The sequence below is a fragment of the Alnus glutinosa genome, chromosome 3 (assembly GCF_958979055.1).
Source record: "Alnus glutinosa chromosome 3, dhAlnGlut1.1, whole genome shotgun sequence".
Taxonomy (NCBI): domain Eukaryota; kingdom Viridiplantae; phylum Streptophyta; class Magnoliopsida; order Fagales; family Betulaceae; genus Alnus; species Alnus glutinosa.
Window position 1 is genome coordinate 37413009 of NC_084888.1, and position 27940 is coordinate 37440948.

Below are 27940 nucleotides of genomic sequence, written 5' to 3' on the forward strand. Positions count from 1 at the left end.
AAATGGAATGGAAAGATGATAGTGAACTCCAATTAATGGCTGGAGACAGACCCCAAGTGAATCCAATTAAGGCTGGAATCAAACCACAAGATAAAAGTCTATATCAATTCTTTTCTTCCTTTCTCATTAACGACCAAATGGTCTTTAAATAGAAATACAAGTAGATAATACCTAAGGTGATAATGCTTAAAGTTCAAATATTCAAATTCAAATAAGCTCTAATCCTAATATTAAATAATCTAATCCTAATCTAATCCTAATAAGTTGAAATTCCATTCCAACTCAACTATTAAACCTATCTAACCATTTATCCCTATCAGATAGGGTTGTCCTTTCTCCCTGTCTCCATGTTTAACCGTTTGAGCCAAACATAGTCATAAAAATGGACTTGCATCCAAGAGCAGGTATGGGCAGAAAAACGGAGAAAGAACTTGTAAAGAAGCTTTTGTCCCTTTTTTTAAATTTCAGCTTATTTACCACAACCAATGTATAGTGCTGAATGCGATTTGTACATACAAATCGCATTCAGCACTATGCATTGGTTGTGGTAAATAATATTGAAGTCAAAACAGAAGTGAGATTTGGCTTTGTTTGGTAAGAACAGAAATTTTCTACAAATGGGTTTGTAAAAAATTTCTTACAATTCATATATAAGATTGATATGTGTCCCTTGACATGTAAGAACACTAGCAGCAGGTTCCCAACCATTTTCCCTATTTTAGGGAAAATTTAGGGAACCAAACCACTTTTTTTTTCCCTATACAAAAACACCCCACAACAGCTTCCCTTTATCTTTCCCTATAAATTAAAATAATATTTCTTTTTTTACTTTTTTTTTCTTTTTAATTTCATTGCAGACTTTCCTCTCCTCCTCTTCTTCTTCTTTCTTTTTCTCTCGAGACTTTTTTCCTTTTTTCCTTTTTTTTTTTTTCATCTTCTTCTCCCTCTCATCTGTCTCTCTTCTTTCTTTCTTTTTTCGTCTTCTTCTCCCTCTCGTCTGTCTCTCTTCTTTTTTTTTCTTTTTTTTTCCGTCTTCTCTCCCTCTCTCTCTCTTGTCTGCATCTTCTTTGAGGTTGAGGAATGAGAACAAAATGAGAGAGGAGAGAGAGAGCTGTTTTTTTTAGAATGAGGAATGATGATGCGTGAAGAAGAGAGGAGAGAGGAGAGAGAAACATTTTTTTTTATTAAAATAATCTGTTGGGAAGCTACAGTGCTTCCCAATGTATTGGGAAGTACTGTAGCTTCCCAAGCATCCTCATCTAAAATGAGGAAGCTGCTGTGGCTCATATTTTGCACATTTTTTTTCAAATTTTCCCTATTTTAAGGAATAGAACTACTTATAGGGCATCTGCTACTAGTGCTCTAAGAAACATATGTTGTTTTAAGAGCACTAGCAGCAGATTCCCAACCATTTTCCCTATATTTAGGGAACAAAACTACTTTTTGCTTCCCTATAAAAAAATACCCCACAATAGATTCCCTTACTTTTCCCTATATCAATTAAATATTATTTTTTTACTCTTATTTTAATCTTTTTCTCCCTTTCTTACTTTTTCTCTCTTCCCTATATCAATTAATTATACTTCTTTTATATTAAAATAATACATAGGGAATGAATAGTAGACATGTATACATAGGGAATCACTATTCATTCCCAACCCCCTCATCTAAATATAGGGCATCTGCTGTGGAAGGTTTTTTGATGTTTTTCATGAAATTTTCCCTAAATATAAGGAAGGGAACCAATATAGGGTAACTGCTACTAGTGCTCTAATAGCATGTATTTCTCATATGCTTTTTTAATAGCATTAAGAAAAAAAAATATGTGTTTCTCACATGTTTAAAGGAAATATGTCAATCTTATATGTGGGTTGTATGAAATTTCTTACAAACCGATTTGTTAAAAATTTATGTCTGTTTGTTAATGTGTAAAGGATGCATTGAATAAATGTGAAAATAGTTTTGAGTGTTTTGTATTTTGGGTAGGGCTGACAATTTTGACACAACCCAATAATCCAACACGACACGAAATTATGTTTACCTTAAAAACGGGTTTAGGTCATAAATGGGTCAACCCGTTTATCTTGGCTTGGTGGGTCGTGTCGCGGGTCACCCGCGGGTGACCCGCTAGGCAAGATTATTTTTTTTTTTAAAAAAAATTTAAATTTAAATTTATTATTATTAGCTAACAGTCTAACAGTGAAAACACAAAAAAAAAAAAAAAAAAAAAAAAAAAACCCTAACTTCTTTTTTTTTTCTTCTTCTTCCTCTCCCCGTCCCCTGGGCTTTGATTTCCTGGGATGCGCTATGGACAACCTCGGCGACTTTGTGTCGCTCTCCGTGGACCCCAATGTCCATCCCGGCCAAATCTCCATCTCTAGAGACGCTTTCGGCAAGCTCAACAAGAACCCCAACTAGAACTGCGCAGGCATCGCCGCCATCGAGGTCATGAAAATGCTCGACGTCCGATCGGTCGGTCTCTCCCTCTCTCTCCACAAGGGCCTTCCCTTAGGGAGTGGCCTCAGCTCCAGGGCCACAGCCGCGACCGTCGCCATGAACGAGATCTTCGGCGGGAGGCTCAGGCTGGAGGAGCTCGTCCTCGCCGAGTTGCGGGGCTGAAATCGGAGGAGAGACCGAGAGAGTATCCGGTTACCACGCAGACAATGTAGCACAGCGGGTTACAACTCCATTATTTTGAGGGGTAATGTTCCATATTTTGACTGAATTAACAGAACTTCATAATTAGTTATTTTCCTTCCTTTTTTTTTAGAAGAATAGTAATGTTCAAAAGAGTAGGATGACCGATTGATATATTAGGATTGATAAATTTGTTTCTCGTTTATAATTCCTTGTGGTTGAGAAGTTATTGAAAAAATATAAAGAGAACATGGAGTCAGACCCCAAGTGAATCCAATTAATTTAATCCAAGTTATGAAAAATAGGGATGAATATAGAAATTGAATGGAAAGATGATAGTGAACTTCAATTAATGGCTGAAGACAGACCCCAAGTGAATCCAATTAAGGCTGGAATCAAACCACAAGATAAAAGTCTATATCAATTCTTTTCTTCCTTTCTCATTAACGACCAAATGGTCTTTAAATAGAAATACAAGTAGATAATACCTAAGGTGATAATGCTTAAAGTTCAAATATTCAAATTCAAATAAGCTCTAATCCTAATATTAAATAATCTAATCCTAATTTAATCCTAATAAGTTGAAATTCCATTCCAACTCAACTATTAAACCTATCTAACCATTTATCCCTATCGGATAGCGTTGTCCTTTCTCCCTGTCTCCATGTTTAACCGTTTGAGCCAAACATAGTCATAAAAATGGACTTGCATCCAAGAGCAGGTATGGGCAGAAAAACGGAGAAAGAACTTGTAAAGAAGCTTTTGTCCCTTTTTTAAAATTTCAGCCTATTTACCACAACCAATGTATAGTGCTGAATGCAATTTGTACATACAAATCGCATTCAACACTATGCATTGGTTGTGGTAAATAATATTGAAGTCAAAACAGAAGTGAGATTTGGCTTTGTTTGGTAAGAATAGAAATTTTCTACAAACGGGTTTGTAGAAAATTTCTTATAATTCATATATAAGATTGATATGTGTCCCTTGACATGTAAGAAACATATGTTGTTTTAATAGCATGTGTTTCTCATATGCTTTTTTAATAGCATTAAGAAAAAAAAAATATATGTTTCTCACATGTTTAAAGGAAATATGTCAATCTTATATGTGGGTTGTATGAAATTTCTTACAAACCGATTTGTTAAAAATTTATGTCTGTTTGTTAATGTGTAAAGGATGCATTGAATAAATGTGAAAATAGTTTTGAGTGTTTTGTATTTTGGGTAGGGCTGACAATTTTGACACAACCCAATAATCCAACACGACACGAAATTATGTTTACCTTAAAAACGGGTTTAGGTCATAAATGGGTCAACCCGTTTATCTTAGCTTGGCGGGTCGTGTCGCGGGTCACCCGTGGGTGACCCGCTAGGCAAGATTATGTTTTTTTTTTTAAAAAAAATTTAAATTTAAATTTATTATTATTAGCTAACAGTCTAACAGTGAAAACACCAAAAAAAAAAAAAAAAAAACCTAACTTCTTTTCTTTTTTTTCTTCTTCTTCCTCTCCCCGTCCCCTGGGCTTTGATTTCCTGGGTTGCGCTATGGACAACCTCGGCGACTTTGTGTCGCTCTCCGTGGACCCCAATGTCCATTCGGGCCAAATCTCCATCTCTAGCGACGCTTTCGGCAAGCTCAACAAGAACCCCAACTAGAATTGCGCAGGCATCGCCGCCATCGAGGTCATGAAGATGCTCGGCGTCCGATCGGTCGGTCTCTCCCTCTCTCTCCACAAGGGCCTTCCCTTAGGGAGTGGCCTCAGCTCCAGGGCCACAGCCGCGACCGTCGCCGTGAACGAGATCTTCGGCGGGAGGCTCAGGCTGGAGGAGCTCGTCCTCGCCGAGTTGCGGGGCTGAAATCGGAGGAGAGACCGAGAGAGTATCCGGTTACCATGCAAACAATGTAGCACAGCGGGTTACAACTCCATTATTTTGAGGGGTAATGTTCCATATTTTGACTGAATTAACAGAACTTCATAATTAGTTATTTTCCTTCTTTTTTTTTTAGAAGAATAGTAATGTTCAAAAGAGTAGGATGACCGATTGATATATTAGGATTGATAAATTTGTTTCTCGCTTATAATTCCTTGTGGTTGAGAAGTTATTGAAAAAATATAAAGAGAACATGGAGTCTTACAATAAGATCACTCCAATCCCTACCTGTTATGAGGCTCAACTTTCCTGCCGAGAAAGACGGAGAGAGGGGAGTTTGAAGGCAGTGAAGGTGTTTTAGCTTTGAATGTTCAAACCGACCCGACATGACCCATTATGCTAAACGGGTTTCACAGGTCTTGTCGGGTGACCCGTGAAATTGTCGTATCGTGTTTGGAGTCCTGACCCGTTAACATAAACGATTCATATTTGGGTTTAACTTAAACAGGTCGTGGCCTCGCGGGTCTTAACGGGTCGTGTCGGGTACCCGTTTTGTCAGTCCTAATATTTTTGGGTACTTTGTTAATATTTTAGTTTTAAAAAGTTGAAACAAAAGAAGAAAAAATAAATTGCTATCAAACAAAGCCAATAGACAAGCAATGTACACAGAGAAAGTAAATAAAGAAGAGAACTAACAAAAAAAGAAAAAAATTGAGAATGGACAGCTACAAAATCATTCTGTAGATTTCATGGAAACCTGGTTAGCACCGGAATCGTCACGAGATTCAAAACCCAGGAATTCACTGCAAAACAAAAAAGGTATATAAAGTACATAATGGCTATTGGCTAGCAATCTCCACCCGTGAAGTTTAAACGGGACGTTGCCGAAACGGTGTAATAAACAGACGTGAAAAGATGTGAAATGACAAAAGTTAGACAAATCATTATCGCTTCGTTTCAACTTTCAATTCTTCTTTCAAGGCTGTCTCATTTATTCTTCTTTATTTGGCCAACGACTCTCACTCTTCCTCTATTTTTTTCACTTCTCTTAAAAGAATCAAATAAAAAACATTTTCTCTTTTTTTTTTTCTTTTTAACTTTTTATATTATATTAATAATTTTTTATTATTATTCAAATAAAAATATTTACTACAAAACAAAACTTTTTCATCTTTCCATAAAACAATTTCAAACCTTTTTATACTTAATATCATATCAATCACTTTTTACTACTAATTAAACAAATATTTTACAATTACAACAATTTGCCAAACAAGCTCAGTATTTTCTTTTAGAAGAAGAGCAAAGAGAGTCGTTAGGGTTAGATCGGAGGAGGAAGAAGAAACATTTGTTAGCTCGTAGAAGAACACATTAGAAGTATTATCTGAAGATTTATTATTTTCAATGTTTTAAGGTCTGTGCTTCAGGAAGAAGGTGAGATGCTTACCTCATATTTGGAGGCCGAGACGCGGCGGAGAACATCGACTACAACACACGCAATCAAGAGCGGTCCAACGCCAAGAGAGGAGAGAGAGAGAGAGAGTAGAGAGGCAGAGGAAGGAACAAGAGATAAGAAAATACAAGAGATTTAACATATTTTCTGTAGGCATTCTGGAACGAGCAGCGATTTTTGTACAACAGTTGTGTACATAACTATTGACACATGGGGTAAGACTCATGTGCTAGGATCCACTTCATGAGTCCCACCCCATGTGTCTACACATGTGCACAACATGTGCACAACTGTTGTGCATGAGTTATTTTTCTTCTGGAATACTTTTTTTGGCCACATGAAATTTTGGTAATTAATGCACCAAATATTTGCAATGCGAAATTGTTTTAAAATAGTGCATATTTAAATAAGTACCCCTACCCTGTTTCTAGAAATAGCAGTATTTTCTTATAACTTGCCTCGCATTTTGCAATATATTTTGAAAACGTATATTATTTGCTGAGAAATACTTGGTGTTCCACTTTTATTTTACTCTTATTCTATCTTTATTTACGTGAATTAATAATGTGAAAGATATCAAAGAAAGAATAATAAGACCCTAATTTTTTAACAATATATTTAATTCACATAGAAAAGAGTAGAATAAAATTGAGTGGGGAGTAGGAAAACAAACGTTTCGCATTTCTCGCGTCATTCTGCTTCCTTATTCGTCGCTTGCTTTGCCTTGCCCCCACATTCTGTCCTTAAACCTAATGTTTCTCGCCAAAAGCCGATAATCACGGCCCCCAAAACAAATTTTACAAACAAAAAAAAAGCTCTTCCTTTTGTTTCTTTAGCTTTTGTTTGAAACCCATTGACCATCAGTCATAGCTTCAGACTGAGGAAAGTCCAGGATGGGAAACGCCTTGAGGTTCCTATGTTGCAAGCCCACCGCAGCTGGGGACTCCGAATCACTCGGACATCATGGTGTATCGGCAGCCACCGTCGGCGTATCGGCTCTCGCCCAGGATCTCTTCCACTTTGAGATCAACTCCCAGGTATGTTGGAGTTTCTTTGGGTTTGAATCTGTAGAACAAGTAGTCAGAAATCAAGATGAATGATCCCTCGTCCTTAATTTCAGACGTCCTTTGACCTTTATTTTTCAAGTCTAAGCTGTTTAGCTACTTTGTTTTAGTTTATATATTTTTGTAGTTTTTATTTTCCAAGAAAAAAGACTCGTCCAGAAATTTAAAAAGCACCTATAATATGTATTATATATACTTGATTGGTGTTATCAGGTTGGAATGAAATATTTTCTCCGAGAATTTTGTTTCGAAATTCTAGTGGATCCCAGATTTCTCTTCCCTTGAATTTTCAAGGTATTCTTAAGTGCTTTCATTTGGCGTTATTGCTGCCACAATTACTCAAGCATGGCTTCAAGTTTTTGTTGCCTTTTTTATTTTCCGGGTATTCATAGAAATGTTGAATTATTATGATAAGTGATAACCATATCTGGCAATGGCTTATATATCGAAGCATACAAGAATGAATTTTTGGGGCTAATTATATATCTGTGTAAGTTTAATTACTATCCTGTTAATCAAATTGTTTTTTCTTCAATGTTTTAAGGTCCCGGAAGGACTCAGCAAGCATGTTGTCTCGTCCAAGAATGCTCAAGCTAATTGGTAAGAAGTTTTAGAATATTACTCAAATGATTAAATTAACTATTTTCTATGGGTTTAAGTTTTCAGGATAATTGATTATTGAACAAGTTGCACAATCTCTCTAACTGGTCTATTATAACTAATACTCTGTTTGTTTCGGCGTAAAATGGTTTTAGGGAAGTCATTTTTCTGGAAATATTTTTCGCCGAAAGCATTTTTCGGTGTTTGACGCGTACAGAAAATCACAAATATTTTTCATATTTTCATTCAATCATATTAACCTATAAAAATTAATTTTTATTCAAAACATATAAATATTAATATAAAATAATATAAAAATCATCGATGACGAGATTCGGTCACTGACCGACAAGATTCTGACCATTTTTACCTGATTCCGGCTAATATAGCCAGAATTCGAGATAAAGGCCAGAATCCGGACAGTTTCGTCAAAATCTGGGATAGCCAGATTCCGGCAGTTTCGCTGGAATCCGGCACAAACGGCCGGATTCCGGCCAGATCCCGGCAGGCTGGCCGGATCTGGCCAGATCTAGCCTACCGGCCGAGATTCGACCTCTCTGGCCAGAGCCGGCCGGGAACCGGCCTCTCTAGCCAAGGCCGGCCGGGATCCAGCCTCTCTAGCCAAGGCCGGCCGGGATCCGGCCTCTCTGGCCAGATTTGTTGCCAGAATCTGGGCTGACCGAATTCCGGTGATATTAACCGGATGTTGTCGGATTCCGTTACCGGAAATATTTCGATGGTGGTCGGCTGCTTGAACGTGAAGGTCGACTGTGTCGTTTAAAATAGATCGACCGCGTCTGGCGTCTTCGAAAAACGATTTACACTTTTAAAAAGCGTAAATCATTTTTCGAAATTTACTAAGCATTTTTGGTCAAACAGAAATCATTTTCCGGTTGACTATTATTTTCGCCCCTACCAAACACCGGAAAATGCCAAAATCATTTTTCAGAAATCATTTTACGCTGAAACAAACAGAGCATAAATGTTCCCGGTGAAACCAAATATCCATTTTATTGACTAAAATCCTTATATATTTAGCAAGAATTAGAAACAATGAGTGATGAATATGCTTTGATTGTACAACTTTTTCTCTTAACTGTCTACATTTTTTGAAAATATATGAAGGTACAGAAAATTAATAGAGGCATGGAGAGAAGCAAAACCCCCTCCAAAAACAGCTGAAGAAGCTGCTAGACTTATCATTGAGACTCTAAAGAGACACCAAAAAGCAGATGTTGAGGTACAATAAAAGAACTGGCACAACATAGAACTTGTTGCATAATATATACCTATAACTAGTTACATGGAAGAAAACAATAAAATCTCTCTATTTGCCCATTATTAGGGTTTATTGACTTTCTACGGTCTCCCTCTTCCTCATACCTTAGTCGAACTTACTGCTGAGGCCACAACATCATTGCCGGCAGGCGTAGAGTACGAATTTGAGACGTTGCCAGTAAGAGTTTATGCCATTTTCAGACTTTATGTTGCCATGATTAGTCATATTAGAGCTAGTTGGGCTTGATTTAGTGAATCATTCGAATGAAACTAGGTTGATGCAAAAGCTGTAGCAGATGGAGATGGTATGACAGTGTATGTCAGTACGACAGACCCCCGAGAGTCGTCATGCGTTCCTAGAGATGTACAAATGGCAGCCGTCCAAAGATCACAAGCACGTGCTCAGAAGAATTATGCAAAGGCCGATGAACTTCATAAAAGAATTAAGGATTCGGGATATGGGTAAGTCATCTAACTTCCTCGATATAGGCTTTGGTTAGAGACTCATCGATCACATCCAAAAGGGCAGCTCCATGAGAGCCTCATGTCCCACTTGCTTGAGTAGGTGTTCAAGCAGTCCAAACAGGCTAGGTCTGGGCTGCCCGGGAACCCGCTCTAGCAGGTAGGGCCTAAACAAGCTTTTACATGGGCTACCCTGTACAATAAGACAGCATTATTGCACATAATCTAGACCCCAATTTTGATTATAGCTTCATAATTGTTTTCTGCCACCCAGGGTACTAAATTTTCAGAACAATGAGGAGATCCTTGCCCGTAAGTGTAGAATTCGTCTAAGGTAAGATTACCTGTCTTATAGGACTCACTAGCTAAATCTTTTCTTTCACATAGCAGCAATGGTTAATAGTTTCATAAACAGGGGAATAGATGCACCAGAGAATTCAATGCCATATGGAGAAGAAGCGAAGGAAGAGCTGACTAAGATTGTTCAGGGAAAGTGTTTGAGAGTCCTTGTTTACGGGGAAGATCGTTATGGACGCTACGTAAGTGATCTATATTGCGATGGCAAATTCGTTCAGGTACTGTCTCTCAAAATTGGTCTCTTTTGAACCTCTTTATCAATGAGCTAAATTACCTATCTTTTCTCTTTGTAACAGGAATTAATGCTCAAGAAAGGGTTAGCATGGCACTATTCAACCTACGACCAACGCCCAGAACTCGCAAACGTTAGAAATTATCTCTACTTGATTCATGTAGTTTTACAGTGTTAAGCTTTTATTAATTTGATTCTCTCTATATGTGATAACAGTGGGAACAAGAGGCCCGAGCTAATCGAGTTGGCCTGTGGGCTTCATCGAATCCTGAGAAGCCATGGGAATGGAGAAAGGACAGACGCGAAGGGAGATAGAGTTGTCCTTTCGCCCTATCTCTGTGGCTAACCATTTGATCCAATCAAGTTAAAACTAGGGTCATAAAAATGGAAAAACGGAGAAAGAACTTGTAAAGAAGCTTCCGTCCCTTTTCTTTTTAATGTACAAATCTTATTTAACACTATGCGTTGGCTGTGGCAACATAATATTTAAAGTCAAAACGGAAGTGAAAATTGGCTTGGTTTGTTAATGGGTAGAAGATGCTATTTTAATGTGATCTAAATGTGAAAACATGTGAGTATTTTGTGTGTATGTTGTATTTTGGGTTGTTTGTTAATATTGTAGTTTTGAAAAGGGAAAACAAAAGAAAAAAGAGAAAAGTGTTATCAAACAAAGCCAATGTACCAAACCCTTGTTGAATCATCCAATGGATACATACAGGGAGCAAGATCATTCAAAATTACCAATAATTTTCCAAAGGAGTCATTTAGGGCCAAAGAACAAGAATTTCATCTTAATACTTCATAGCAACAAAATAAGCCATGAGAATGAAAATCCTGTAAAAAAGAAAAAGACGTCTCTACACAGCCTTAAGTCTATGTATAAATACAGCAGCATACAAGGAATGTACCAAGAGAGTAAATAAGGCGAATTAACAAGAGAGAGAGAGAAAAAAAAAATTGAGGCAAAGATAGCAGCAAAATCAGTCTGTAGATTTCATGGAAACCTTGTTAGCACCGCACAGCCCAGAATTCACTGGAAAACAAAAGTGGGGTATATATTAGTACACAATGGCTTGCAGCCTAGCAGACCATATTGATTAAAAAGCAGAACAGTAATCATTTCTAACCTTGCTTCATTAATCAAGTTAAAAATCAATTGATTTTGTAGTTCTTTTCTTTTCTTTTCCCCTATACTAAGAAAAATGGATGTGAAATTGACGCCAAACCCTGTACTGCCTATCAGCCAAATTGTCCCCCCAAACTCCCAAGTCCTGAATGGTAACCCTACATTAGCAATGTAATCTGCTGCCGGATATGCTTTGCTTTAAGCATGAATCAGTTTTATTTAAATTGCACTCCTATGAAAATTTATTCATTTATTTTGTTGTGATTATGAGCTGGGAAGAAGTCAATAGCAGAATAGCCTTTCTGTTTCTTAAAGATATTGTGATATACTAATATCCTTCAAGGTTTGTGCTCATAAAAGTTGTAATTAGTTTAGGATCATATAATTTTCACATAATGCATTTAGCCCAAGAACCATGCAGGAAAATTAGCAAGATTGTAAAGCAACAATAATATGCTTGATAACACACAGAAAATTGAATTTTAACGGCTTAAAGTGGGAGTGCCTAATAAAAACAAAAAGATATCATCGAAAAAAAATTATGTTAAAAAAAAAAAGGGTGATACATATTGAATGCACAAACAAATAAGGATGACAGTTAAAGAGGTGAGAGGAAGAGAGCAAAATGAACGCAGCTATATTATGCACTGAATTACTGCCATCCTTAAATAAGTCATAAACAGCAGCTCCCAACTTTCAGATGGAGGGAGGGGAACATATTTGACTGTCATAGAAAGGTTAACACATTCAAGTCTATTAAGAGTAACAAGGTTCAAAAGTCTATGCACAACTGAAGAGAAGTAACTCTGTTGGTTCTCACTCAAATTCTCCGAAATAATGTAACTTTAATGTATGCTTTTCCAAATATCTAATCTCGAGGTGTAGTGTGGGAAACAACAAATCTTTTTTAGTGCGTTATGTCTTAGTTGAAATTAAGATCCTGGACAGAGGAGACCCCTGACAAAAATCTCCCACTAGACATTATAAATATGTCAACAAATGCAACTGCCTCAACCATGCAACTTAACTTAGTGCACAATGGAGCCAGGAGGGAACATTTAAAGCATAAGTCAGGGATGAAACAGACAAGGACAAAGCAAGAGCTTTTGTAAGGGAGCTTAAAGGCAGCCTAGCTTTTTTAATTTTCTTTTGATTTATAAAAGAAAAAATGTGCCTGACCAGGAAATACTTCATAAGGTCACTTCAATTACAGCATAAACATGAGGAGAAACTGCACTGACAATTTATCTACCAATACTCTTGAACTTAAAGGCTTGGGAGTTCTATTCCTTACAGAGTTTATAGGATACTTCTGGGTTTAAGTGTAATAGAGAAATGAGTTTTCACAATACATCATTAAACAGAATGAAACTAGAGTCAGAAAACAAGCTTTATCAAAGAAAAATATAAATGCCAGAGACATAACTCGTTTTTGCATATTGGTAAATCCAACAGAAGAGATCACATTTGACCTTATTTTGCATCACCCTTTGATTCATCCGAATCTGAGTCACTTGCATTGTAACCTAAAGGAAACCAGATATTCAACAATTAGATGAAGCAAGGCCACAATAATAATGGAGCCACAGAGAGGGAGAGAGAGATATAGTACCTGGATGTTTATCACTTACATTCCAAACTGAAACCCTAGTTTTTGAAGCTCTATTCATCCAAGCGCGTCCCTTGATAACGAATACATGATATATTTCTTCAGTTATCACTAGTTAACAACCAATGAATACAATAGTCTGACATCAACAATAAAGCAGATTAATAAACACGAGTAAAATTAACGATAGCTAAGTGCTCCAATGACCCATTAGAAAACTCAAAGAACCCTAATATCCACCAGGACCCTAAGGAGCTCTGAATAATGCTCATTAAAGCCCACTTGTAATTCAAACCAATATATAAAAATTAAAAAACTACCCCCCACTTTCTATGAGCCTAATACAACTAGGCCTAACTAATAAAGAGCCTTTCCAAAACAACACACAATGGTACATAGCATACAGAATCTTAACTTTCTTCTCGTTTCCTAAGCAACAACCACATAAGAGAGACAAATTAAATTAAAGACAGTATCCTCATTCCATAACACCAACGAAGTGAATGTAATTACGATGATAAAAAGAATCCATGAATATGAAAAACCATTAAAAACAAACGCAAACCAAAACATTGTGTTACATATGATTCAAATTGCATTGAGTAACATCTACAAGAATATTATTATGATGATAAAAAAGCAAGGAAAAAAAAAGGTTGACCTTTTGAGGGTCTCTGGGGACACCATAGCCACTGTAGTACATCTGGCCCACAAGGACCTGCATACCGCTATCGCCGGCCTTGGCCTCCTTGAGCGCGTCCTGGAACCACCGCTGCACGCAGTCGGAGACCACCTGCCCCAGCGGCATCCGACTCTCACTCTGACTCTGCTGCCCCTCCGATCTCTCCATCAACTTTTGCTGCTTCACTCGCTCCGATTCGACTCGGACAGCCCCGGATTTCCCTGTTTCCGGGGCCGAGACTCGGATTTGCGATATGGGTTTTACGCGTTTCGGCGTTTGGAGTCTGTCCGGTGACACGATTTTGGCGAATTCTTGAAGTTTAGTCGCTGAAGGAAGTGATTTTCCCATATAACAAACAGAGAGATAGAGAGAGAAACAGAAGGTGAAAACGAAACGTATTTAATATTGAGGGGGTGGTGGAAAAGTATGCAGGGGATTAGTTTTCTTTTTGGAGCTTTCAGGTTGGCAATCTTATCTGGTTTTCATGGAAAAATTCTGAGATCTCTGAGCCAAAAACTACAAATAAAAAAGGGTTTTAGATTTGGGTTTATTGGTTTTTCTTTTTTTTTAGGTTGGCCTGGAGGCTGGAGGCCGTGCAAGATCAGGCCTCATATGGGCCTAGTTGTTTTTTTTTTTTTTTGAAAGCGGCCTAGTTGTTTGTATAAACTACTATAACGTGAAAAGACTGGCCTTATAATCTCATTTTTTTTTTTCCTTTTTTTTTTTTTCGTCTATTTTTAGAGTAACACTAAAAATTACATTTTTAACCCTATAAATAACATTTTTATTTTATCACTATCTCACTTTGCTGCCGTGACAGTGCTAATCGCATTTTTTTTTTTTTTTTGAAGAAAGTTTAAATAGCATACTCTTGTCCTTCTATCATACAACTTTTTTTAAAAATCAGTAATTGAACCGACATTTAATTTTTATTGCCAATTCACCATTGGAATTTTTTTTCCTTTTTCTTTTTCTTTAAACAAGGGTTGATCTAAGGGTGAATTAACAATGTCGTGTCAGCATAGTAAAATATTAGTGATTTGATATTAATGTAGTAAATAACATTATTCCTTTATAAGACATACTTTTAGCATGTGGCTCTCTATAAGGCTACACTATGCCTTTTTAGTTTTCACCAATAAAACCTGGTTTAGAAATTTAGAATGACCTTTTTTTTTTTTTTAATATTGCTAAGGGTATTATAACTTTTACTACAAATTTCTTATAAACTAGTGTGACAATTCACATGACACTTGACACGCTAGCCACTAAAAATGCTGTCATATGGTTATTCACATGGTATTTATTACATTTACAAAGTAACACGGTAGTTTACGTAACACCCATTTTCATAAAATATGAACTACAGATTTTGTAAGGAGTAGTACCACAAGCTTTTTTCTCTTTGTGTTTCCCCTTCTTTTCTATTTTCAAATTCATTCATTAACAAGATTTAAAAATAAAATAAATAAATAATAATAATTAAAAAAAAAAAAACAGGAAACCCAAATCCACTGCTTTCTGTGGTGCGAGCCTGGGCGTATCATGCCAGACTGGGCTTGACTTATTGTAAGATTTGCTAAATAGCAACGATGACAGAGGCCCAGTTTTTAAGCCCTTTCTTAGAATGCTCAATGTCATATTTGAGCTACCCATCACATGCATGCTATTTTTGGAACTAATTTTTATCCAAAGATATTTGTCTTTAATGGGAGGATTAGCATTTAGCAATGCTATACACGGTAGGGGTGTGCACGGAGTGGGGCGGATTTTCACCCTTTTTGCCCCTGCCCCGCACCCCTGCGGGTTGCGAAAATCGCACCCGCGCACCGCACAAAAAAGTCAAAATTTGTGCGGTGCGGGAGTGATGCGGGGCAGAGGGTGCGGGTTGCGCAGGGCGTGGTGGTTGGAAACCTGGATCTAGAAAGCTAGACTTTCTCAAGAACCAAACAAGAAAATCAGATTCAATTTATTCAAACAAATCACTGGAAATTAGTGAAATCACATACCAGCCTTAAAGAGCGTCATCAACGATCTTCCCGCCGTTCCCGATTTCCTCGCCAACCTTGCTTTGGAGCTTCATGACGTCCCCACAGGACCGGCAACTCGGCAAGGCCTATTAAGCTCTCCAATCTCCATGGTCGACATCTCTTCCCAAAGAAGAGATGGGAAGAAGCCTGTAGAACTGCAGTAATATTTCATGTTGTTGAGTGAAAAAGTAATAGAATCAAACAACGTGACAAGATCAGAAGGAAAATAAGACTGAAGAAATTAAGGAAGAAAGATTATACAAGAGGGAAGAAAGAAATGAAAAAAGGGGGGGGGGGGGGGGGGGGGGGGGGGGGGGGGGGGGGTGATGCGATGCCAGGCAAGTATAAGGGTAGGGTTTCTTTTCTAGGGTTTTCTTACGTAGGGCGGGGCGGGTCCCCGATTTTTTTTACAACCAAGACCCACAATCCGCCCACCCCTAGGGGCGGGGGAGTCGGGGTGGGTTCTGCCCACTCCTAATACATGATACACCACACTCTTATTTCATTTTTATCGTACTTTGTTGATGTGACATTTCAATCAATTTTTGTGTCTTTTTTTGTTAAAAAAAAAAAAGAAAGAAAAAAAAAGAGCTAATTAGCAGTATTATGTTAGTAAAGCATGATAGTTCACCTGACATTCGATGGAATAACTTTCATTGTAATTTCAATATCTCAACAAAATCACAACAAGAAATTACTTCAAGGCATAGACATGGACTCCCTTGATGAACGTTTTAAGTACTATTTGAGATAGTTCGTAGCGTTGGAATATTCATTTAAATAATTTAAGTTCATCGTTTTTACCGGCTTAAGTTTTTTTAACACGTGGTGATTTAACATGTTATCAAAGTAAATGTTTTGAATTCAAACATTTTCTCTTAAATTCACATTCTATTTCAATTAAATAATTTTATGTCTTTAAACTCACTTAGTAAATAAGAGTTTGAATTCATATGTAAGGAAGAGTGTTAGAATATTTAATTAAATAATTAAATTACCATTTTTATTCTGCTAAAGTTGTGATTTAACAAGATTTTCTCTCAAAATAATTTCTACATAGATATAAATGGAAGATGAAAAAGCTCTAGTTTTTCCTCTAGTTTTTTCCTTTGTGAGCAAAGGTCTTTTTTGAGCATGATAAGGGAGGAGGATGTGGTAGGTTTTGTTTTGTGAATAAGTCTTCTTCTCTCTTTGGGTGTCATCGACATCTGAAGTGGTTTCAGGCTGGAGATGTTTTTTCTTTCGCTTGATAGGGTGTAATCAGAGGATGATTTCTCTCGATTTGCGGCGCCAGGTGTCTGATTTCTACCAGGATTTTGTGATTAGCCGCTGGTTTGACTGATTACATCAGAGACGAAATCGTGTGATGAAATCGCACACAACTCAGGAATCGTTGGAGGCAATTTTCTTGGAGACCCAAAATGTGCACCAAACTGTTTTATAGTTATGGGAAGTGAGAGAAATGGTCCAGCTTTTGCATTTGTAGTTGTTTCATTTTTTGTTTGTCTTGTTGTTGTTTCCACTTAGCCTTTTGAGCTAATGGTGGAGTTGTTTACCCCTCGGATTGGTTGTTGGTGTGTTCTTTTGGCAGTTTGCTCAGTATTGATCAATCTAGTCATTGCTTTCAGTCCAAAATGTGTGATCGATTCCCAATTAAAGCAAAGGTTTATCTCACCGTAAATGCATCATTCTTTTTTGCTAGGTTTTTATTTGTAGTAGTGATGTCTGTATTGGTCTGAGTCTTTTGACTCAGGTGGAGTATTCCCCTGTTTGGGGGTATCTTGTGTACACCTATATGGTGGTTTGGTCTGTACTCTTTTTTTGATCAATGAAAGATTTATTTTTCCTTAAAAAAAAAAAAAAAAAAAACTAGATTTTCTCTCTGAAATCATAAAAAAACAAAAATTAGCCCAAGATTTTTTCAACAACGCGGAAGCTTTTCTCCCACTCTTACCAAACTTGGATTGTATTTGCCAAAGTAAATTATTGTCAATCAATTTAATGGACGTCGTTTTAGATAAGACATGGCCGGTGCTGCTGATTTTACAACGCAATGAGACGAAAAAGATTTGTTTTTGGATGAGCCTTTGAATCGATCGTCAACACCTTTTCAAAAAGTCTTCTTTCTTTTCAACAAAAAAAGTGGTAGATTCTATTCAGACGTCGTTCTTAGCATAAAAATATTCCTCCATCCTCTTAAACCCAAGTCCATTTTTCACAGTGTGGGCATATCTCTCTCATATATATATATATATATATAAATAATGTACTACTACTTCATGTTCGTCTTCTTATCATCATTACAAAAATAAAACAAACACAGCGTATTCAGGGTGGGATCTGATTTTACGGCATTTTTAATTTACACGGGCATTTCTTTAAGAGCATGTAGCTTTTTTATGCTCTAAATACAGATGTTAGTATAGTTTTCAGTATGATGTGAATTCGGTGCATCCTTTTAAGTTCTTCAGACTTTTTCAAGAATCCTGCAAAATCAACAAACTTAAGAGACTCTTCCAGAGGTCTCACTCCGATGCTCGAATCACCTTCTAATAGATAAAGTCTGCTTAATTCTTAAAAATTCAATCTAAATTTACAACTGGGGTTGGGGCCTATTTATAGGTTGAATGATCTGCACCCTTACAGCTAGGCTTTCCTTATCAACCTCCAAGCGATCCTTGGCAACGAATTCGGGATTAGCCTAAATTTCGAATTTTCAGGGATTGGGCACTATCTCAAGAGATCTAAACCGTAACGTCTATCTTAGTTCGTGGGATGCTAATCCGAATTTTTTGAAATGTGGTTGATACCTGAGTTCCTGGAACATGCTTGTCCCATGCCTTAACTGACTTGATAACTGAGTTTCAGGGACAATCTTTCTTCGGCTTCGGTTGTCTAAGTTGAATCTTGGTCCCGAGACGTCAGCATTCCCGGGACCTAATCTAATTATACCTCATATCCCATATTCTCAAGACTAGCTGTCTAGTGTCTATCTCTTGGGATATAACGTTTTCGAAAGTTCTGTTATTTCTCTTTTTTGAGCTTGTACTGACCTGATGGCCAGTCCGAATGCAATTATTTTCAACAACAAATATCAATTTAATAAATTGAATATATATAAAAACCAAATTAAACGGACTTTACTCTAAAAATTATGGGTAGAAAGTGTTGACAATGCCATTGGAAAATCTGTGTCCCTCTCGAGTAGGCACAGAAAGATTTATTTAAGTGCATGACGTAATTGATTTTAAGTGCGCATTGATTTTAAATAGGGATTTGATTATCTAAAACAGAACCGTGATGTAAAATGTAAACAAGAAAAGGAATTTGATTGATTGAGTGATAGATTTCTTGAAACATCCCATCGTGACCTTAACTTATAGAGATTGAGATCTTCAATAGTTTGTTGGACAATAATGGTTAAAAAAATCTACAATGCATCCTTCTCTTCAAATTGTTGAAGATATTCAATTCAACGTGTAATGAAATTACTTTAGGAATTAAACTAAGAGTTCATTTGAAACGTAAATCACAAGTAAATTAAGAAATGCTTTTTTAAAAGTAATTTTAAATGTCAAATTACGATTTTATCAAATATTTAAATACGTTTTAAAATCACAATTTTTGAAACTTAAAACCCAAATAAACCCTAAATATCTTACCTTTGTCAAATCATACCCTTTCTCAATAATTGGTCGCAGTGCATAAGTTTTATTTTCAGAAAAATTAGAGCACTCACATTAGATTGTGTATATTTCAATCTAAAATAACTAATCAAAACTCATTTTATCTAGTTTAGCTAATGGGTTTTAAAAAGCACACTTCATCCGAATATCTATTCTTAACTCTATACTATTTTTTTATTCTTTTTATCTCTTTTCTACTTTTTATCATTTTACTTTTTCACTTTTTGTATGTAGAAAACAATAAAATAATGGATAGATCGGTGAATAGTGCAACTCCACATGTAGAGTTGCACTATTCACAAATCTACCAAAACTCTATTTTAGATTTAGGATAGATAATCCAATGAAGAGGTGTTTTTGTGAGTTTGTTATCTATTATAGATTTAGATGGACTTTTACATGATCCAATGTGACAACTTAACTTTTAAAACTGTCAGTCATTTTGCAAGTAGCCTCACGAAGTCAATGCTTGGACTCTAGCCTTCAAAACCATAAAATAGTTTTAAAAATGCACATTTTATCGAAATATGTTTATAATACCCTTGCTACTTGTCATTTTTCAATTAAAAAATGAAAAAATATTATTAAAAAAAAAAAAAGAAAAAAGAAAATGGGAGCCACCCCCCTAGGGCATGCAACACTCAACTGAAGAGGAGCCAGTTAGTTATACATGAGGGTATTTTTGTAATTTTACAGTGTAAAATTACAAAAATACTCCCTGTATAACTATGTAAAATTACAAAAATACCCTTTTGTATAACTAATTGGCTCCTCTCAACTAGAGAGGATCCAGTTCCCTAGGGCTGGGGTGGCCATGAGCCACCCTCCAAACACTTTTTTTTTTTTTTCTTTTTGTTTTTTTTTTTTTGTTTTTAAAAAAAAAAGTAAAAAAAAAATAGTTTTTAAATTTTTTTTTAGTGGACTATTTAATCAATAATGACCTTGTTGCCAGAGGAGAGAGACTGTCTCGTTTTTTCTTCGTTTAGAGAGACAGTTTTTCTGTGAAGTTGGTTTCTCTGGGGGAGGGAGGCTCCCTCCTCCCGGTGGTGTTTTCTCTCCCTAGTTTCTTTGTGAACTAGGGTGGTTTTTTTTTTTTTTTTTTTTTTTTTTTTTTTTTTTTTTTTTTTTGTCCCCTAGCTTGTTCCAGTAGAAGTTTTTTTGTTCCCCCGGTTAGTTTCCGGTGGTGTTGTTGTTCTCCTAGCTGTTGGGGCTATAGAGTTGGTTTATTTGTGTTGTGGTTGTTGTTTCTTCTTTTGTTTTGAACAGATTCATTTCGTTTTCAGTCGTTTTCGGGAGTGACTTTCGTTCGTGTTTTTTCTGGCTTTCATTTGAGTTAGATCTACATGGTTTCGCTGGAGATCTTACGACACGACCCCCCCCCCCCCCCCCCGTGCTGTTCGCCGTCAACCTCTGATCCTGCCGTCTCTTCCTTCGGCTGTGTTGTACCTCCACGCTCGGAACGTGGCTTGCACGCGCCGAAAGGGCTTCCGCGTATGGGCCGCGTGCCTCCTTTCTGGTCGGTTGGATTGTGCTTTCGGGATGGTTTGTTGACTGTTTGCAGCTGGGGTGGCTCAACGCTCCGCTGTTTGAGTGGTCCCTCCTCTTGCCGGCTTCGATTTGTTCTGTGTTTCTACTGTATATTCTTGCCTCTTTCACAGTGTACTATTGTAATGGGCTAAAAATTGCTTGGGCATTTAGGTTGCTTGGTAGCTAGACCACGCCCTTTCACTTTAGGAGGGTTGTTCTTCATTGTTTTAGAAAGGGTCATTTGTTTTGTTCTTGCATTTTTAGCTTGTTGTTTTAGTAACTGTTTTAAGTTAGGCTTGTTCCTAACTTGGTAATTAGGGATTCTTCATCTCTTCTCACCACCTTATGCCTTCGGGCTTCTGCTGTATCTTTGGGGCTGCCTTCGGGCTGTTGTAATTGGGGCTGCGTTGATGCCTTCGGGCAGCTGTAGATGCCGTCTGGCTTTTATGATATGTAAGATTGGTCCCCGTTCAAAAAATAAAAAATAATGACCTTGTTGCGCATCACAAAAATCTTTTATGAAAAGCACAGGAAATTTTCTATAAAATTTTTTACAATCTAAATCTCCATTGCCAATGCACTCCCTTTTTGCCTAGGACGACTTCAAGACCATGCGATGTTCATTGCTCTGCACCTCCATCGTCAGACACTGCGATGGTAATTCTTTAGAGGCTCTAATCTAGTCATTATTTGTGTTATCTTTTCTATCGTGCCTTTCAAGTTCTCGTCTTGTCGTTTCAAATAGTTATTTCTCCGAATCAGAATTTTTTAAATTATTTATTCTCAAATTTAAATATATAATTGTAAAAAATCACTTAAATAATTCATTTGACCCGATAAATAATTAGGCAACTCAATTTTTATTTAGTCAGGTGAGTTTATAATTATAAGTGATCTTTTACAATCACCTGTTTAAATTCTCTCAAATTTTTCAAATCACTAATCTTTTGTGTTATTTCAAACCGTCATTTTCTATGCCCCTTTATCGGTTTGTGTGCCAAGAAGCTTTTGGACTTGTTCATTTATTTGGCCTATACCTAGATTTTTTTTATTTTTTTTATTTTTTTTATTTTTTGGTACTCTTGCACTATTATGTTTGTAATTGTACTTGATATTTGTTGTGGTGTCTCCTCTCCTCATTTTGTATTCTGTTTTTTTTTTTTTTAATTATCATTATTATTTATTAAAAATAATGACTAGAACGTGTTTGAGAATGTGTTTAAAAGCTTAAAATATGCTTTTAGTGTAAAAAGTTGTACCGGTCTGGTAAAAAAATTTACTTATTTTTTGCTCTTAAAAAAAAAGGTTTTATTTACGTAATCCCAATACAAAAAAGTAAAAACTTGTGAGCTGTGAATTGACACGTCTATCAGTCTCCCCATTTTGCTTAACTGTATATATATATATTAAAATTAATTAAGAATGGTAGAAAATTCATAGAAAATGACGTGTCAAGTTGAATTCGGATATAAAACGAACAAACTCCCCTCAAACCTTTCCACCATAAAAGTAATCGAAACGACAAATCTTAAGAGTAGTCATTAATCAATTTTCTGTGCATGTCGTATTAGATGTAGACTTTCTACTCTCTTTTTCTTTTTTAATTCAATGGAAGAAAATAAAAATGTTGAAGTCTATTTCCAACCTTTTTGAACAAAACTTTGTGAATTCCACAGTAATCGAACAAAAAAAAAAAAAAAAAAGAGTAAAAGTGAAAGTCATTAGAAACAAAAAGTTGCTGTTCCAGCACCTCAAACCACGTCTACTTTTCACACATGTATGCATCACTTTATGTTGGTTGATTTCCTGATGATTCTGAGCTTTTTTATTTTTTTTATTATTTTTTTAAAATTATTCCAATCCATTTAATTTGTTCCGTAATATAGGAACCCAAATGCTTTTATGCTCCTTGGATGCTCTTCTTTTCCACTTTTTCCTTTTCTCTCTCGGTTGTGTTTTGTGTTTTTTTTTCAAGGAATCTTTAGGGAAGCTGGAATGATATTTGCTAGAGGGATGAGGCTTAGGTTCCGCATATCGATCTTCGTGTGGCCAACATGGCAACATTCCTTTCTTTTCAAATAAAATCTTGTTTAAGAATATACGTCTTGAAGAGCATATTTTTATCCTTTTGGACCATAATCTTATTAATATTGTTCGAAAACAACAGCAACACACCAAAAAAAAAGAAAAAAAAAAAAAAAGAAAGAAAGAGACTGCCAAAAGATGAACATTGCTTTTTTTTTTTTTTAATTTTTAATTTTTAAATCTTGATGTGGGTAATAACAGCCTCCAAGGCAATATTTCTGAGGTGAGATTCTTGACGAACATTGCTTCATAGGCTGTTGTTGTCCCTTTACAAGCCACAAGACCAGGCCTTTACATTTATTTCTCTATCTTCATGTGTTCTTCATCTTATTATAGGACACAGAAAAAACAAAACAAACAATGAAGCTTCTTCTAATCCTTGTTTTGCTGTTTCTTTTTCTCCACGAGTTACCCATTTTTATTGGTTCCACACTACACCCTCTTGTTCCCCCCATATCAGCCTCTGTTTCCACACCAGCACTCTCACCCGTTTTCTCCAATTTCCACATCAATGGCTGCTTTCTCCCCAGGCACTGTAGTATTACCGTGTTCGATCTTCATGGCCATTGATACTTGTTTTCAGATGGGTCATGGGTCGTTAGTCTCTGTGATGCTGAGTTCAAATCAATTTTCCGGTCAAATCCCGGCAACAATGGGTGGATTGAAGAAACTAAGCAGTTTTTAAATTTTTTAATTTTATAATAGAATAATAAAATAATAATATTTTTAAATGCAACATTTAAAATGATATCGTTTTTAACCTGAGTTGTGGATGCTTACGTGGACAAACGATGACTCACCCTAACGAAAGTTAGAAAAACGGATGAGAAAATGACGGAAGGATCTCTTTCTCTTTCAAATTCGCAAAAAAATTAAGCACTAAATATTGATTTTTAAAAAATAAAAGATCCAATGGAAATGATGCTTCAATTCAGAAATTTATCAGACATTTTCTGTTAAATTTTTTACCAACGGGTTAAGCAAATTGTTACAGTTTCTTTCCCATTTCATGCCATAAACAAGTTTTGCAAAAGCTTACGTGTCTCTCATTTTCTATAGGGCATTAGTTTCCATCTACTTTTACCTACAATCTTGTCGATATTTATTAAAGACAGGATGGAATAACTGTTTAATTCCTGTTCCAAAAGCAATAATGAGCCGACTACTCCATTACCAAGTTTGAAAACATTTTGTGTACTCAATGCAACAAAGATTTACACCTGCAACAAGTAGACCTGGGACCGTGGGGGACGTTAGAAAATTGCCTTGCACAGCAATTTTGACACACAAGGCTAAGAACATGCCACGTAAATCCCTTCTTAAAATTTTAATTTTTAACCAAAATTTAACCACTTTTTTTTTTTCTTTTTCTTTTTCTTTTTTATTCCCTTTCTCCCCCACTCTCCCGCATCTTCTTTTTCTTCATCTCTCTCTAGTACCCCCACTTTCTTGCCCTTACTCCTTCTCGCCGGACCTCCATCTAAGAAAATCAGGGCTGAAGAACGTGCCACTTAAACTCCTTGTTAAATTTTTATTTTTAAACCAAAATTTAACCACTTTTTTTCTTTTTCTATTTTTTTTTAAGCCACTTTCTGGCTTTTTATTCCCTTTCTCCCTCACACTTCTGCATGTTCTTCTTCTTCTTCATTTCTCTCGATCTCTACCCCCATTTTCTTGCCCTTACTCCTTCTCGCCAGACATCCACATAAGAAAATCAAAAAGAAAAACTTGCAAAAGAGTGGGGGAGAAAGGTAATAAAAAAAGAACAAAAGTGGTTAAATTTTGGTTAAAAATTAAAATTTTAAGAAGGGATTTACGTGGCATGTTCTTAGAGCCTTGTGAGTCAAAACTGCTGTCCACGGGGATTTTGATCCGATCGGCATCTTCTTCGTTTCAAGTGATATGGAGAATTGAAAGGCTATCAGACCAAATGTACAGTGACGATTCAAGAATCTTATGAGTTATGACACAACATAGGATCCCTCACTAAAGTCAAGGAATAAATTCTAAGCTTACTTGTGCTAAAAAAGACATTATCAACTTGCTTATTAATTATAAAGACTCTCGTTAATCAAGATGCTACAAGTAAAGCGAATGGAATTAACTTAACTTTCTTAACGCATTAGGATTTATGGTTTGAGTCCTACTAGATCCACAACCTTAATTGCCTGAGTTTGTGTTCTCTCTTTAAAGATGGTCGGGTGGGCACTCGGTATATCACGTCCCAAAAAGGAATTAATAAAGAACTTTGATTTCTCATCATTTTGACCAATCATATTTATATAGGGTTTGTCTTCGTGCTTTAATTGTGGGTTATCTTTGTCTTAAGAATAGAGGCGATCACTTAAGACTTTGAGACGGGTGAGGGGGATGTATCGAGTCATTATTGTCGCCATTATCTTTTTCCCTAAATTTGTCTTGCTCAATATGTTACCAAGCGCCTGTAATCATATTTATATAGGGTTTGTCTTCGTGCTTTAATTGTGGGTTATCTTTGTCTTAAGAACAGAGGCGATCACTTAAGACTTTGAGACGGATGAGGGGGATATATCGAGTCATTATTGTCACCATTATCTTTTTCCTTAAATTTGTCTTGCTCAATATGTTACCAAGCGCCTGTAATCATATTTGACACGTTTTAAGATAAGCACAGCAACTATTCAGATATGTATAAAGACTAGTAGAATATTTTATTTTTAAAAAATAAAATAAAAAATTGTATATACAACTTATGAATATATTGACCACTTCTCTAATATATACTTCTCCCATTTTTCGTAAAGAAAAAGATATAAAAGGTGGAATAATTGTAGAAAATGACACGACAACGACAAGGTTGATAGCTTGGCATGAATTCAGATGGAAAACAACAAATTCCCCTCAAATTCTTGCTCCGGCCAATTTGAAAGCTTCCCACTCTAACAATAATGGAGATTATAAAATCTTAATGTAATCACCGATCAATTTATGCGCGTGTCGTATTTGATATTTGACTTAACAGGGCTGATTTAACCACAATAAAGAAAGTTTTAAGCATATTTTGTTTTGTTGAATAAGTGCTTCGGATTATCAACATTACCGTCTCAAGATCCAGCTTTAGCTTTTGTTAGAATATTAATATATAATTAAATTAGTTATTTTTTCTCACCTTTAAAACTCTGTATTTGTTATTCACTTTTTATTTCAATTAAGAGTACTGCTATATATTTTACTATTATCTTACTCACTCTTAAATTAACTATTATTAAAAGCAAAAAATAATAATAAAAAAAATAAAATGGTAAATTGGCAATATGTCAGCTAGTAGGTTAGTGGTATGTTATATAGTATTATTATTCAATTAAATATCTCGCGTGTTAATATTGATTCATTAAAGGAAAATATTAAAATACTAATTAAATAATTTATTTTGATTAGTTTAAACTTTTAAAATAACAAGAATTTAACAGTTTTCGGACATGTTTGCAGATAAGTTATGCATCACCTTTTGTTGGCCGAATCCCCTGCCTTCTTATCACAAATGACCAATTTAAACAAAATGGATATGCCATATTCGAGCTCACTATATATATATATATATAAAAAAAAAAAACTTTGGCATCACCTATATGCCAAATTGTTCGTTGGAGAATCTTTTCCTTTTCTTCGCGGGTCTCGGCTTTGTGCTTTTTCCCAATTAAAAGGCTATAACTACAGTTCAAGGAATCTATAGAGCAGCAGGAATGATGCTCAGCTGAGATCCTTCCAAAATCCAAATGTTGGATGCCTTTGGTTAGGTGACTTTCGTTCCTTGGTTGTATCGCTAATCAATTTGTGAGAAAAATAATTAACATGATGTGATCTGAGTTGTTAAGACTTTCGCGGTTGATTAGCTTTTATTTCTTTGACTAATATTTACAGTATACCCAGTTTCCGTTTACATGCAAGACAATTAGATAATCCAAATGAGATATGTTATTTTATATAATAATTATAAAATAATATTGTTGTGTCTAATATTTTTTTTTAAAAAAAAATAAAAAATAAAAATGTTTGATACATCAGCATTATTGTGCAACTAACTTATTTCAATACAAATAGACTTCGACTTCATCTACAACTAACCAATTAGGTGATAGTCTTTAATTCTGACTATGTGATAGTATGCGATAGACTTCAACTATTACTAAGTCACAAATTTGACTTTGACTAAGTAATAATCTTCAACTATAATTAAGTCACAAGTGATAATATTTAATTGTAATTAAGTCATAGTCTTTAATTGTGATAGTCTTCACTTTGCCTGAGTGATAGATTTCAATTATAGTTAGGTCACAATTTTTAACTGTGATTAGGTGATAATCTTCAACAATAATTAGATCTAAGTCTTTAACTGTAATAGGTTTCAACCGTAACTTTGATTTTTAAACTCCTTATTTATTCTAACAATTTGCAATCAATTGACCGTGCATGGTCTAATTTCTTCCTTTCGTGTTTAATACCTGCACAGGGATCCGGTTAGTTTTATTTTAGAGGTAATATTGTATTTTTCACATTTTCATGGACAATATTACCCTTTCAACAACACTGGATTCCCTCCGGTTCAAATCGGATCCAAATGCAACTTGAAGAGCATCACAAGCTTCTGCAATTCCAAATTTCCATTAAAGACAACCGCAAAATAAAGCTGCCAAAAGGCTCAGCCACTACCAATTCCATAATGTATGGTTTGGAAGGAGTCAATGACACATTGTAGCCAAGACCCTTCCCTCGTGATCTCCATCAATTATTTCAAATCACTTCTTCTTCATGGGCACTTGTAAAGAGAAGAGAAATTGAATAAAACATTTTCTGGAAACATCCGATCAAAACAGACTACACAATTGTTCACATTATGGATGTGAATAATTAGAAATTTAAAAATTTATTACTCCTATATATATATATATATATATATATATATATTCAGACTTTTGAAGAGCAATAATATGTTTCTGTTGAACAGCAATAATTAGCCATGTACTCCAAAGGAAGTCTGAAACTTAGAAATAGTTGAACTAATTAGTCACCACGGAAGAAAACGTGTTTTGATGGGCATTTTTTATTTTTGGTTAGAAAAAAGTGTTCTGACTTTTGATGTGGTATATTATAAAAATTATTTTTGTGTTTTGAATTATTTGTTAATATATTTGTGGTCAGAACATAGTCATTTTGTTATCAATATAAATGTAAGATAATTCTCATTATTGAGCTTATTTG

At 35.7% G+C, this 27940-nt stretch overlaps 2 protein-coding genes across 3 annotated transcripts; one reads left to right on the forward strand and one right to left on the reverse strand.

The window, feature by feature from the left end:
- Positions 1-6701: 6701 nt before the first annotated feature.
- LOC133862883 (staphylococcal-like nuclease CAN2) lies at positions 6702-10546 on the forward strand. Its single transcript, XM_062298792.1, has 9 exons — positions 6702-7001; positions 7573-7628; positions 8754-8868; positions 8974-9084; positions 9181-9368; positions 9643-9702; positions 9784-9943; positions 10022-10090; positions 10174-10546. Exons 1-9 carry the CDS (start codon positions 6858-6860, stop codon positions 10270-10272), a joined length of 1002 nt encoding a protein of 333 aa, XP_062154776.1. The 5' UTR covers positions 6702-6857; the 3' UTR covers positions 10273-10546.
- Positions 10547-10674: 128 nt separating this feature from the next.
- LOC133862884 (uncharacterized) lies at positions 10675-13892 on the reverse strand. 2 transcript variants are annotated; one of them, XM_062298794.1, is made up of 4 exons: positions 13354-13892; positions 12696-12765; positions 12556-12609; positions 10675-10990 (listed from the first exon to the last, which is right to left on the reverse strand). In XM_062298794.1, the coding sequence occupies exons 1-3, from the start codon at positions 13720-13722 to the stop codon at positions 12557-12559; spliced, it is 492 nt and encodes a 163-aa protein (XP_062154778.1). In that variant the 5' UTR covers positions 13723-13892; the 3' UTR covers positions 10675-10990; position 12556. The 2 variants fall into 2 exon arrangements, with proteins under 2 accessions (XP_062154778.1, XP_062154777.1); XM_062298793.1 differs by having other exon boundaries at positions 12510-12609; positions 13354-13891.
- Positions 13893-27940: the final 14048 nt, after the last annotated feature.

Excerpts from the sequence above, each read along its gene's own strand:
- LOC133862883 (XM_062298792.1), top strand. The coding sequence starts at position 6,858 with ATGGGAAACGCCTTGAGGTTCCTATGTTGCAAGCCCACCGCAGCTGGG. Across the intron at positions 7,002-7,572 it reads ACTTTGAGATCAACTCCCAG|GTCCCGGAAGGACTCAGCAA; the intron begins GTATGTTGGAGT and ends CAATGTTTTAAG. Across the intron at positions 7,629-8,753 it reads AAGAATGCTCAAGCTAATTG|GTACAGAAAATTAATAGAGG; the intron begins GTAAGAAGTTTT and ends AAATATATGAAG.
- LOC133862884 (XM_062298794.1), bottom strand. The coding sequence starts at position 13,722 with ATGGGAAAATCACTTCCTTCAGCGACTAAACTTCAAGAATTCGCCAAA. Across the intron at positions 12,766-13,353 it reads TCCCCAGAGACCCTCAAAAG|GGACGCGCTTGGATGAATAG; the intron begins GTCAACCTTTTT and ends TTCGTTATCAAG. Across the intron at positions 12,610-12,695 it reads TGTAAGTGATAAACATCCAG|GTTACAATGCAAGTGACTCA; the intron begins GTACTATATCTC and ends GGTTTCCTTTAG.